At 42.6% G+C, this 14,093-nt stretch overlaps 1 protein-coding gene across 16 annotated transcripts in view; it reads left to right on the forward strand.

Moving 5' to 3' along the window:
• PDE1C (phosphodiesterase 1C) overlaps window positions 1-14,093 on the forward strand; it is a 609,477-nt gene that overhangs the window by 319,093 nt on the left and 276,291 nt on the right. For 5 of the 16 annotated variants that reach the window (XM_085005899.1, XM_021079211.2, XM_085005900.1 and 2 more), the window contains one exon: window positions 163-189. The exons of the other annotated variants lie outside the window; for them this stretch is intronic. In XM_085005899.1, coding sequence (XP_084862025.1) covers window positions 163-189 — 27 coding nt within the window. The remainder of the gene's footprint in view (window positions 1-162; window positions 190-14,093) is intronic. 16 annotated transcript variants of the gene reach the window in all.

Below are 14,093 nucleotides of genomic sequence, written 5' to 3' on the forward strand. Positions count from 1 at the left end.
AATCCAAAACTTATGTGGGCTTTGAGACCCACAAGCCTTTCAAGAGATCCCTCTACAAAAAGTTCACCTCCATATCCACCCCCACTGAAGCTGTCTTTTTCTAACCCACTGCCTGCTGCACGTTTTTTTTTCTGATGTGTGTTTATGCTTCTTTTCCTACAGGAGGAAATATAAGAAAACATCCCAGAGGTAAGAGCATCTCTCTGAGAAAGGGGAGCTGTTTGGTTGAATCATTGGTGTCACAACTCTGTGAGTCTGGCTCATGGTGAACATTCTTTGTAATAAATAGTCTCTTCATTCCTTCCAAGCCTTTTGCCTGCTTTATCCTCAAGTCGCTCCTGTTGATGTAATTAAACATTGATTGCAGGCATTTAGTGTGGCACAGTAAGTGTATATCTTCATGTGAGAGTGGATCCGATGGCTTAAAAAGCCTGTTACTGCTAAGGTGTATGGTGCTTTTACTAAACCTTGACCAGAGTGAAGCTGGGCGTGTGTAAGGTTTATGGATGGGAGCACAAAAGGGTCTTTAAATACACTCTTTTGCCTGATTCGCTGACAAAGTCAGCATAGATTTAACCATGGAAAAGGCAGTTTAAAGGAGAACATCATATATCATCACCCCCCATTAGTCTGTTTTATTGATAAGAGTTTAGAAAGCACATTCCAAAGAAATAAAATGGCTTAGACCTTTTGTTCCCCAAGCATCAGAAGCCTACGTACAGCTCAGTCTAAAAGGCTGCAGTCTAAAAGTCTACGTTTCATTGATTGACTTTGGTATTATGGCTTTAAGCAGATTACACTGAGATCAAAAATTACTGTTGCAATCAAAATCTTCTAGTAGGTTTCAACAGTGGTATTTTCAGGTGCCCACTTTCATCTGACCTTTTCTAGTGAAAATAAAGATAATTATCCGTAGTAGTGGTGCCGCCATTCTCTATGCAGTGCAGAGGGGCACAAATCATTGAGAGAAGATGAACTAGAACTTACTAAAACTTTAAAGCTTCCTAGAGGTTGCTATACCTTTCTAAATAGAATGAGCTTCTATGGCTGGCCAAGTAATTCTACCTTCAGGTTCATTGGGCTTATGATGGTAATTGCATGTGAATCACTGAACGTGTAAATTAATCACTCAGATGAGAGAGCATATAGTCTTCAGTAGTAAAAGGTAATTTATCATTTTCACATGTAGTTAACTGGGGGTACGAGATGTTTCAGAGTTGCTGCAGTTTTAAGGAGATAAATAGACAGGTAAGAGGGAGTTTTACAAGAGAACTGCTCAAACCTGTCAGGTTTCAAATTACTATGTCAACTTTTTTTGAAAGCATATTTTTGCATATCTGATGTGAATACTGTTGCATTTTTATGTTGATGTTAAAAAAAGACTTTTGTATCAGCTTCATTGGAGTCTTGTAAAGTGCAGATTACTAGAGGCTTGGTTTGAGCTCTTCTATTTTTAATCACCTTCATAGTCTCATGTGCAGTAGATCCATGTCTACTAATCTATCACTGAGTAACCAACCGTCCCCACACTTATGGCCTAGAACAAGCATTTTCCTTTGCTCATGGTTTTATAGACCAGGTATTCAGGAAGGACTTGGCTGGGTGCCTTGGATCTGACCCACCTGATGTCAGCTGGGGCTGCTGGGGATAGAGGATCCCCACTCGCATGAGGGGAGCTTTGGTGTTCCTTGTTTTTTTTTCTCTCTCTCTCTCCCCCCATGTTGCTTTCAACCTCCAGGATGTCTCCTTGGAGCTTGGGCTTCTACTGCATGGTGGATGCTGGGTAGTCACACTCTTAGCTGGCTTCCTAGGCCATATGTTCCAGGAGACAAGGAGTGGCGGATGCGAGTCACTTTATGGCCTGGACCCTGAAACTGGCTCAGGGTCAATTCTGCTGTATCTTATTTGTCAAGGTTTTGCAGAACCCACCCAGAGCCATGAGGAGAGGTCTTAAAGAATTTGAGGCTCTTTTCATGCATCAAACTTTCAACCTTTTGCCGAATGACCTTGCTTAAGACCTTTTCCCGGGATCTTTACATTGAGAATATGCAGGTACCTCATTTGTTGAATGGTAGACACTTTTAAATGTATCTTGATCGCCCTGTAAGATGCTAGACTGTTTGAATGTTTGCTTATCTGTTGAATGGTTCATTTGGTCCAGGAGTAGCTGTGATTCGTTTTTCATGTTAGGGACAGGCTCATGGACTCATCTGGTTCCTTGAGCTTAAGTGTAGTTATTTGGCTTCGGTTAATTAGTCAGATAAAGCTGGTGGCTTCTGGTAGGAAAATGAAATGATACAAATGTTACACTAAAAAGCCTTAGGTCACTCAGGTTTGCTTTGGACATTAGGGGGAAGATAGCCCAGGATATAAAAATAATCTACCTTTGTTTCAACTTTTCTTGCTAAGTTTCTTTTCATTTTGTTTATATATTTACTTTCAAAAGCCATGTTCAAGAAAAAATCGTCATCATACTACAGCTTAACTAAGGTAGATAGCTTTCTTTAAATGTTTCATCAAGTACCAAACATATCCTAGGCGCCCATAAGAGTATTTTGATGACAGTGATTCTACTGAGTCTCACCTTTAGTGTTAAGGGACATGAACTCATCTCTTTCGAGACCAGAATTTCAACTGGAAGAGCAATGTGGTAAGTACTCTTTACTGGGTTAGCAAGGGCACCTGTAGGTAGGAGGCATGCTTCTCCCTGCACAGAAAACCTTATTGGATTGGGCTTTCAATCAACACAATTACGGGGAACCGTCCTTTCGCTTTATGAATGGGTCTTGTCTGTAAGGGCCAATCATTTCAAGAGATTTGCTGAAGTGGTGAAATGGTAATTTGACAGCTAGAGAGGATTGCACGGATGCCTGCTTCCCCATACAGTTCTCATCGGGCTGTTTTCAGTACAGCTGCAGCTTTGCGTTAGCAGGTCTGGCTCTGAGACGTTTATATCTTTGAGAAAGCCCACTAGACCAGGTACAAAATAATCACACATCCCTAGAAATGATCTAATACTCTGGGCTGCCCAGGAAGAAAAGAGTTGCTATGAGAGATGATGTGATAAGCTGAATCTGTGCCCAAAGGGCTTCCGGTACACACACATACATGCACCCACTCACCCCTATTTCAGAGGGCTGTGACTGGTCAGCACAGGGAGAGGCAGAAGGCCAAGTAAAGACACCCCACAATCCTCAGGGACCTCCGCAGACACATGTCCTGTTTTCCTGTGTCTGGGCGGTGGAAATACTTTGGCCAGGAGTGGCGTGGAGTTGGCGTTTTAAGGCCACCAGATAGCAAAACCCTCAGTAGGATGCAGGTTTTTGTTGATTTGTGTGTTAGTAGTCCTAGTTCTGTGCAGGTCATTTACGTGCAAGTTCCGGTTCTCAGTGTATCCGATTTACTCATTTTATAACTCTAGATGTTTCTGTGAGCAATTACCTTTATAGCCAAAGTTGTCTCTCTTCTTACTGATGATCATGTTAGGTCGGTAGTCACGTGCCTGGTAGTTTACAACATCTCCCATTTCAACAAAAGTTTACTTCATGCTATTGTCATACCTTTAAAAGAATGAGAAATAAAAAGATATTAAGGAACAGACTCTGTGAGGAGGTGCACAGGCCTGTAGGTGTGACGCGTGGGAAGAATGGTAATAGAGTATGGTACGTGCTGTAACAGATGTAAATATTGAATATCATTGGGAACAATTAAATCTTTAGAGAGGATACTTATATTTTTGTATACTCTTCTCTCCCTAGACCACCAAGAGAGCCTACGGTATTTTTTTTTTTATTATTCATAGTGCTTGAAAGTATGGGCAAATTAAAGTCTAATGGGATAGTTGAGGTTTTTTTTTTTTTTTCTTTATGTTTTCAGTTATTTTAGTTTAATTTTAATTTTATTTTTGGCTGTGCCCAGGGAATGTGGACGTTCCTAGGCTAGGAATCAAACCCATGCCACAGTAGTAACCGGAGCCACAGCCGTGACAACGCCAGATCCTTAAACCACTGAGCCACCAGGGAACTCCTTCATTTATTTTAAAAACGCATGTTTTGCTGATTGTCTAGGCTTTTTCTCAAAGGGGCAAATGGCACAAAAATATTTTGGTTATCAGGAAGAAACCGGCCAGGATACAAAGGTGTGGAGATAATCCATAGGGTAGGTCTCACCTATGTAGGTAACAGACTGGCCTTTATTTGTTGCAAGGCAAAACAAGGAGTTATTTCCCCCCCAAGTGTCCAGTGCCTTCTTTCACTTGGATGTTTATGTGGTTCAGTAATCACATTTGATGGGCCCAATAATTGATTAACTCCAGCGAATGATTCCTTTCGTCAGGTCTGCCTATCAGCCTTCATGAATCAGCATACCTAATGAGTCATCAGCAGAACCTCCACCTTTGCTGTTAATAATAGACTGTCGTGTGTGGGCGGGAGGCGGGTAGGAAGGTGAGTGGGTATCACCCTGTGGGAAGACTGCCTTCCAAGCAGTTGGAGTCTCGGGTTAGCAGGTGCATCTTCTGCTGAACCATGCCCCGTTTCATTCTAGACGCATTGAGACTCGGGTGGATTCTGAAACTCTTTCGGCATCGTTAACATAGACTCAGGGATGCTGTCCCCAACCTTTGCAGTAAAAAAGGTTGTTGGGAGATAACTCGTTGGGAAAGTGAAAGGGGTGGTGGGATACGTCAGTGCACATATTTTTGTATGCTTATGGAGAACCAGTCTTGCATATCACTACTTAGTAGCACTGACATTTAGAGCCCAAATATGAGTGCTGGCGTCAGGGACAACAGAATCTCCTAAGAATGAGTCCTTTAAGATGTTTTTCTATATGTATTGGTGATGACTGATAAATTCTCAAAGTGGTAAGGAATGTATGCAGCAGCTATGAGAACATGTCCAGCTTACATTCCAAGCTTGCCCACTGAGTCGGGGCAACTTTACAGTGCATGGTGGCAGGCAGAGCGGACCAGAGAAAGCAGCCAAGTGGTCTGGCTAGAGCACAGATCACAGATGGACACTGAGATTTAGCCACAGAATATAATGCCCGAGGCAGTTAACTTGGGAAATGGCCTACAAGTACTGTGATTTCGGGTGAAATAGCCAGGGGAGAAAGGAGGGTGATGGAGGGCCCACATGGACAGTTGGGTCAGAGTTCAGGGTGTCAGGCAGCAGCTGTTCGTTCGTCCCTTACCCACGCAGTCACCCTCCTAATGTGTCAGCAGGAGTCGGGAGCACAGGCACAGATCTAGACCCAGAGAGGCTGTGTAGCAGGAGTTGGGAACTGGGCCTGGTGAGAGGGTGCTGAGATAGAGTAAGTCTGGGAGGTAGAGCTAGACTAGTAGCAGGACAGACCTTGGCATTGAGCTGTTGCTTTCTGCGTCAAGAGGTTCGCCTACACAGGATTCAGTCTTCTTTTCTCTTCCATCTTTGTGTCTGTTCATTATTACCTTTCTCCCGCTCATCCGGGATCAAAGCTTTTGAGTGGCTATATATGAGCTTCTGTTGTGTGTTTCTTCAACAGTTAGCTTTTTGTGCTCCCCTTCTCCTGTGGTAAGTGGGTCTCTGACGGGTTATGGGCTTTTCCCTCTCACTGTTTTCGTCCTTGTGATCTTGGTCCAGTCTCACTGTCCATCTCTTAGAGTCTCAGATAGCCTCCTGCCACTCTCGTTACTCTGGTTTCTTCATCTCCATTCTGCACACCCATGTCTGATTCCATTTTCCACAGTACCCCTGAGTGTGTCACATCTGTTTAAAAATAACAACAACAGTACCTACAACAGCAACAAACCTCTACTGGCTTCCTTTTAATAAACGCTAATAAATACTCTCTTCTTGGAGTTCCCATTGTGGCTCAGCAGGTTAAGAACCTGACTAGTATCCATGAGGATGCAGGTCCAATCCCTGGCCTGATCACAGACGAGGCTTAGATCTGGCATTGCTGTGGCTGTGGCATAGGCTGGTGGTTGTGGCTCCAATTTGACCCCTAGCCTGGGAACTTCCATATGTTTCGGGTGTGGCCCTAAAAATGAAAAAAAAAAACAAAAAACAAAAAACAAAAAACAACTATCTTCTTGTCTGGGATTTTATATCTGCTTCCAACTCAACATTCCTGCTTGTCTCTGTTATTCCCTAAGTTCCCATCAAGCTCAACTCCTCACTGATGGTCCTATTTGCCTTGTACTTTCTATCCTCTCTTCTTCCTTTATAACCTTTCTCCTATTTTCAATGTTCTCATTTTTACCTGTTGAAGTCCCACGTTTTTCTCCATATCCAATTCAAATACCATTTCTTTCCAAAAAGCCTTCTTAGATCTTTCCCTCTGAGAGCAAGCTTGTTTCCCCAGTTACCGCTGCTCTAGTCCTATGTACAAGAACTAGTTAGTTGGGTCTATGTCATTCTTCTTGGCATCATTGGGATTTTTTTTTTTTTTTTTGAGTAGGGGATAGGCTTCCCCAAAGCATGGTGACTTGGATATAATTGGTATTTATTTACTAAATGTGAGTTGAATTTATGAGCGAATCCAATAGGGATTCTTCATATATTTCTATCATGGGTCAGAAGCCAGAATTACCAGGTGGAAATGTAGGTAGATAAGTTCAGATTGATAAATGACTCATACTTGTGATCACCACATATTTACACATTCAAGCTCTGTTTGGCCTTCACACCCGCCCGGGTAGAGGCCTATGAGGTCAGCAAGCCAGATGGCATGCATGGGCAAGAACCAAAAAATATGCAATTGCTTGGATCATTGACTCTGCTTTTCTGTTTAAGTTCTTTTAATATGGAACTCTAGCTTTGGGGAGAAACTCTGAGAGTATTTTTGCTCTACATTAGTGCTTGAATCTCTGTTATCTCCTCCATCACACCATTAATCATGGAGATGTTTAGTGCAGCATCGAATGTATTTGTTGGTGATGCTTTATTCTGAATACTTGATAACTATGTGGTGTGCGTCATTTGGCTGTTTTGTGGTGTTTGGCCAAAACAGCTTTGAGAATCATTTTCTTAGATTGCCTGATAAGACCTGAGTACCTCGTTAAGACTTTAGCAACACTCATGCTGGGCATATTACTCTGCTTCCGAAGTTAAGCCCAGACTTTCAGTTGCCTGAGTAGGCAAGTCTCTAAATCCCTCCTAATCCCAGTGGTCTTCAATACTAAAGAGGCAGAATTGACCTGATCGATTCAGTCATTGGTGAGGGCTTCCAGCTTGGGGCTAGGTCCAAAGTCTAATAGCAGCAGCTGAAGAGGCAGCTTTTGAAGTGTCTGGGGACACTGGGTCCAGTAGTATAGATCAGAGTTTCTTTTCTTTTCTTTCCTTTTTTTAGGGCTGCATCTGCGGCATTTGGAAGTTCCTGGGCTAGGGGTCGAATTGGAGCTGCAGCTGCTGGTCTGCACCACAGCCACAGCAACATGGGGTCCGAGCCATGTCTGCGACCTAAACCACAGCTCATGGCAACACCGGATCCCCAACCCACTGAGAGACGCCAGGGATCAAACCCTAATCCTCATGGATACCAGTTGGATTTGTTTCCACTATGCCACAATGGGAACTCCTAGATCAAAGTTTCTTAACCTTGGTACTGTTGATGGTTTCATTGTAGGGGCTTTCCTGTGCATTGTGGGATGTTTAGTAACATCCCCAGCCTCTACTCACTGGATACCAATAGTAAACCTCCTTTCCCTAGTTGTGACAACAAAAAATGTCCCTTGTGTGTGTGGGGGACATAGTCACCTCTGGTTGAGAACCACTGGTGTAGACAAAAGATTGAGTCACATTTCAATTCTGTTACCAGTTTGTATTTGCAGTTTACTCCCTCCTCATCTCAGTATCCTCATATGTAAAGAGAGGAGATGGAACATGAGACTTTCTATGGTTCCTTTTTGGCTCAAAAATGGTATTCTCTAATTCTAATTACTGAGGGTTTCTACAAGGAAGCCCAGACCATCAAATGGCATTTGCAGTGATGACAACCACTCTTTGACCTGTAACTAAATCATTGGAGAAAAGAAACATTGCCAGTTAGCACAGAGGTCACTGGGCAGGTGACACAGTCTGACCCCATAGTGATGGTCCTTTGGCCATCAGCCAGATCACCTAGGATTTAGATACTTCTGATTTCGCCTGAATAGTAGTGTGAACTAATCATGAGAAGGACATTAAAGGGACAATTGCTAAAACATAAACTTTGACAAATATGTCTAAAGGGCACTCTGTTACATTTATTGTGGGTCCATCATGTGGCAGGTGCTTCAGGTGCATGATCTTATTTAATCTTCACAGCGATCAGAGTTTCTTTTTCTGATGAAGTTCTTTATAGATTAAGACCTTTGGGAATATTTGTAACTTGACTGACGTCACAAAGTAGAGAAATGTTGAGCCAGGGTTTAAAGGCAGACTCTTGAGATGCCAAAAACTTCCTGGGTTTTTTTCCATCCTTGTGGTTTTATCATTTTTTTTTTTTTACAACCATGGAACCCCTCCCCACCTGTGCCCCTAAATGAAGCAGCTTAAAGCTGAATAAAATCAAAGCATCAGAAAAATATGCCTGTTGGAGTTCATTTCCCTACTCTGCCAGTTTTTCTTTTCTCATCAAAACATTAGACATTTGAAAATTTTCATATTTGGCTTCAACCTCAAAGTTGAAGTTCTCAGGAAAGCTCAATGAAGACAAAAAAACCAAAACAAACCAACCAAACAAACCCCCCCAAAAAAAAACCCCAAACCCAACAAGCTATATTTAAATAATGTGATTGAAACAGGAAAAATCCTTCACCTCTACCATCAGGTTTCTTTGTTTTTTCTTTTTTCTATTTTAGTACTTACCGCTTAAAGTGCTTTGAAGCGATATAATCAGTCATACATGAATACACAACTCTTTATGCATAAAAAGTAAATAACAAAGATAGGATCAGATAAAGGAAAACTTGCCCTGTATTTTTCTATCCTCTGATTGAATATGGTAATGCCTTTTTGAAGTTCATGAGGTCACTGCCTGACTTTTCCCCTTCGGCTCTGCACGAGTAGAACCACGCTCTGCTCTGTATTATTTATTCCCATAACTTGGGTGAGAGGGGGGCCTACGTGAACATTTCTAAGCAAGCTGGAGGGAGTAGATTAAGCCAAGAACATGCTTTGGAAGAGACACGTCTGTAGTCTTTGCTCATCCATGAAATGAAAAGGGCAGAGGGTTGGGTCAAGAGCAAGGGGTTCAGAGTCATCCATTCCTTGATTGAAATATGAGTCCTGGTACAGATCTTGTTGTCAGGCTTGGCTAAGTTCCCTGCTTGCAGGAACCTCTTCCTCTGGGTCAAATGGAAATAAAAATGCATACCTCCTTGGGTTCTTGGGAGCCCAGGATGAAATAGTATATGTGAAGCACATAGGGAGTCTTTGGCACATGCAAAGTGTTTAGTCGCTGATGGCTCGAGGATCCCTCAGAGAAAAACCAGCATCCAGTGGTCACTATGCAAAGGGTTTGCACTTTGAGACAGAGCCGTGGCATGTAAGGGAATTGGTAGGAAGCCGTTGGCCCTGCTCTTTAGGGGCGGGGCCTGTGTCTTATTTACTGAAGAATGGAATCAGCCTTAACTAAGTGACTGGGGAGCAGCTTTTAGAAAGAAAGTTGGAATAGGTGAGGTGGGGAGCCCTATGCAAGGTCAACAGCCACTGGAACATGGACCTTAATTAGGGAAAAAAAAAAAAACTTGGAAGGGCCCAGCCTGGTGTGGTCATGGAAGATCTTTCCACAGGAAGACACTCATGGTTCATCTTCATGTTTAGTTTTCTATCTTGAGGGAAAATTAATGTCCTCGGAACTATCACAGAGTGAATAGCACTGTGTTTTATTGGTTGAAGGTGTACATTCTAGAATCAGCAGGCCTGGCTTCTAATCCCTGACCTACTAATTCTTAAGTGTACAACCTCTAGTAAATCCCTTAATTTCTCTAAGCCAGTGGTTTCGAAGTGAACGTTTGGCAGCATCTGCAGACTTTTTTTTTTTCCCCCACTTTTTAGGGCTGCATTCGCGTCATATGGAGGGTCCCAGGATAAGGGTCAAATCAGAGCTACAGTCACCGGCTTACACCACAGTGACAGCAACGTGGGATCCGAACCGCATTCACAACCCATACCACAGCTCATGGCAATGCTGGATCCATCACCCACTGAGTGAGGCCAGGGATCGAACCTGAAACCTCATGGTTACTGGTTGGATTTGTTTCTGCGAACCTGAAACCTCCTGGTTACTGGTTGGATTTGTTTCTGCGAACCTGAAACCTCATGGTTACTGGTTGGATTTGTTTCTGCGAACCTGAAACCTCCTGGTTACTGGTTGGATTTGTTTCTGCTGCACCACAGCGGGAGCTCCCCTGCAGACATGTTTGGTTGTCACATCTGGGAGTGGGGTCTCCTCTGGCATCTGGTAGATAGCGGTCAAGGATGTTGTTACCCACCTTACAACACACGGAGTGTCCTCACCGGAACGAAGAATATCTGGCCCAAGGGTCAGTAGGGCCAAGGCTGAGAAGCCTTTGCTCTAAGCCTTTATTTGTCTGTGCAGAGAAGATGATACTTGTTCTTCCCTTATAGGGATGTTGTAAGGCTTAAACGAGATAAAGAATGACCACGTTCAGTGCGCTTTTTGGCTTTTAGTCAGTGTGAAGAGTATTTTTGCCATTATTATTAATGTTACTCTTTGGATCTATGTATGATTCATTGTTTATGCAGCACATTTATGAATTGTATTTCACGGTTTATGTAGCTGACATATACAATTTTACAGCTGTTTCGATGCATTTACATTTTACAAGGAAAAAATTTTGAAGTACTTTAAATCATGCATCGAAAGAGATTTTGAAGTTGTCTCGAAGGGGTAATATTGTTTGGTTTATGTAAATACAGCATGCTCTATGCGGAAACAAGTCAGAAATCGTAAGTTCTCCATGCTATTATACTCTGTTCGACTGAAAACGCATAAAATCAAAGATCTTAAAAGAAATAATTTGGTGTTATCACATATTGTTATGTAGGAGGCAAAAAAAAAAAAAAAAAAAAAAAAAAAAAACCACACTGAAAAACAAACCCCAAACAAATGTACTGAGAAATCAAATCCCATCTTTTACGTACCACGGTCAAGAAAGTAAATTATCACAGTAATTTCAGTGAAAACTGGTAACTACAAAGTGAGTCCCAATATAAATTGGGATAGATGCCTACTTAGTACACCAGACAACAAAAATGTCCCTTGAAATTGATAAAGTACAGATTGAAAGCATAGCTCTGTCTGGAGTCACAGGCTGTGCTCTTCTCTGTAGTGGGCTTGTGAATTGCAGTGGCCAGCCTCTAGGGGATGGGGTTGCCACAGTTGTCTTGTTACCTTTGATATAAGTACGAAGGAGGACTTGTGCATTGACTTTTGTATAATCAGTTTCTTAATCTTCAAGATATGTTTTATCATTTAGATCATCATCAAGAGCTTCTTAGAGTTAGCGCAACAATTAAATAGCTTAAGAAAAGCACCTTAGGAGTGCAGGGTGGATTGTGAGGTGCGTGATTGCCTCTGCCGGTATGCAAGTCCAGAATTCCCAGTAACGTTGCCATGATTTTGTGATAGTTTTATGTACTATGTTGTTAGTGAAAGTAACTGTTCATTCATAACCCTTTATCAAGAAAGATAGAAAGTTAACCCTTTGGGTAATGCAAATAGTGCTTCTTTGAGGGGTAAACAGAAGCTCATTCATTAGAGGTTATAGTGCTTCCCTTTGAAAATGAAGTTGCTTTTTAATAGCAATACTGATGGTGATGACAGTGGTGGCGTTGGTGCTGGTGATGGCTGTGATTGTGGGGGTGGTGGTGATGGTGGTGGCCCATGAGCACAGCCCTTCTTTAAGACGGTAGCTTATGCTCATTAGATCACAATAACTTCATACTTTCACCTGCTGGCTTTACACTGGTTTTTTTTTTTCACTACTGATTTCTCCGTATCGAGAAACGTGTTTGGGGAGCATGATTTGGGGATTTGACAGATGAGGTTCTGATGAAGCCATCGTAAAGCTAAATTGCTTTTCATTTAGCACCATTATTTTGAATAGAAAGAAAAATTCCTTAGAGTCTTGTGTGGAAAATGGATCATGTTTAAATATACTTTTGATCTTTAGATTGATGGGGTGGATGGTCACCCCCCCACCTTGATATCAGAGACTTATTTCCACCACTGGTTTGTATGGGACCTTGTAGGGGCGTGATTATACTGAAAGTCTGTAAACAATGCAATATAGCCTTGGCTCTCAGAGCGTGGGTTTTTTGTGGGGGGATCTGAGAGACCTAAATTTAAATATCATTTCCACCCATGTTTAACTTTGTGATTTTTCAGCTAGTTAAGTATACATAACTTAGCCCACTATCAGTGGGCTAGTGATAGTACCTAACTCATGAGGTTGTTGATAAGAATTAAATGCGACAATGTATATATGGTATATGACCCAGTTTTAGGTGGCTAGGACGTGCTTGATAAATATTAGCTGTTAATATAATGTCCTCCCTTCTAATAAAAATTAATGGCCACAGGAATGCCGCTTTTCATCATAATTAAAAGCGAGAACTTGCAGACTCTTTGCAAAACTTGCCCTTCCTCAAGAACTTATTCTGCTTGTACAGGAGATTAATTCTGCAGGATCTCTTGTGACAGAGGAGTAGTTGGAACCTAGCTTGCACGTTATGGGCAGGAGGAGAGAAACTGCCATCTTTTGCTTCATGTTAACCTACAAAGCTGTGACCATTAAGTGCAGGCCCATAGCAAGAGTCTAGAAGGCCCATAGCAAGAGCCTAGATCATAGGTGTCATCTGTTCACTGCTAGTCTCTTTGTCCCTGTGTTCATTCTCGAAAAAGTCTTACACTGCACAGGTCAGTGGGCAGGGACCTCGCATACCCATCAGAGTTTTAAAAAAGGGAGGTCACATGGTTTGCATTGGCATTATTGGGAGGCTGAATGAAGAGTAAATGACAGGTAGTTTTAAAAATGAGTTCTGTCGAAAGTGTTGGGTATAATCAAATTAAGCATATTTTATTTATGGATGTCGATTTTGGCTTGTCTGACTCCACTCGCAGACTCTTCATTTTCTTTCTTTCTTTTTTTTTTTTTTGTCTTTTGTTGTTGTTGTTGTTGTTGTTGCTATTTCTTGGGCCGCTCCCGCGGCATATGGAGGTTCCCAGGCTAGGGGTCTAATCAGAGCTGTAGCCACCGGCCTACGCCAGAGCCACAGCAACAAGGGGTCCGAGCTGCATCTGCAACCTACACCACAGCTCATGGCAACGCCGGATTGTTAACCCACTGAGCAAGGGCAGGGACCGAACCCGCAACCTCATGGTTCCTAGTCGGATTCGTTAACCACTGCGCCACGACGGGAACTCCAGACTCTTCATTTTCGACACACATTTCCTGAATATCGACTCTGTGATGGTCAAGCACCGTAAGATATTCAAAAATACATAAAAAAGAGTAAGATGTGGTTTCTACCCTGAAGGAGCTAATGGGATAATGGGAGAGAGATAGCAACCCAGGCAGGTTATTTCAACATAATTTGGGTTTTTGTTTCTGTTTTTGGCTGCACCTGTCGCATGTGAAAATTCCGGGACCAGGGATGGAACCTACAACACAGCAGCGACTCAGGCTTCTGCCGTGACAAAGACCAGATCCTTAACCCGCTGCATCCCAAGAGAATTCCCGCAGCCTAAGTTTTTGATAGAGGTGCAGAGGCATAGAGGAGAGGGGTCCTCTGCTTGGCTTAGGGTTCGGAAAAGGCTTGCTGGAGGTGATGTCTGAGCCGAGACTCAAGGATGAATAAGCAAAAACAGGCAGATGTGGAAAGGTTGTTTGGATATGTCTTTAGAGGAAGTAACATAATCTGTTTGGTTATCGAAGCCCCAATCTCTAGTCTGAGTTGAGTGAGGTTTGGTGTGACAGCATAGGGCGGGGTCGCTGTGCTGTGAATATAGGAGAGAAGGCAATTCATAAAGACTCCTCTACTTGGAGTTCCCGTCGTGGCACAGTGGTTAACGAATCTGACTAGGAACCATGAGGTTGCGGG

Source organism: Sus scrofa, chromosome 18 (assembly GCF_054392235.1).
Source record: "Sus scrofa isolate SSC_HxYL_T2T_F1_AM1 chromosome 18, Sscrofa_HxYL_maternal_Yorkshire_Landrace_v2.0, whole genome shotgun sequence".
Classification (NCBI taxonomy): Eukaryota; Metazoa; Chordata; class Mammalia; order Artiodactyla; family Suidae; genus Sus; species Sus scrofa.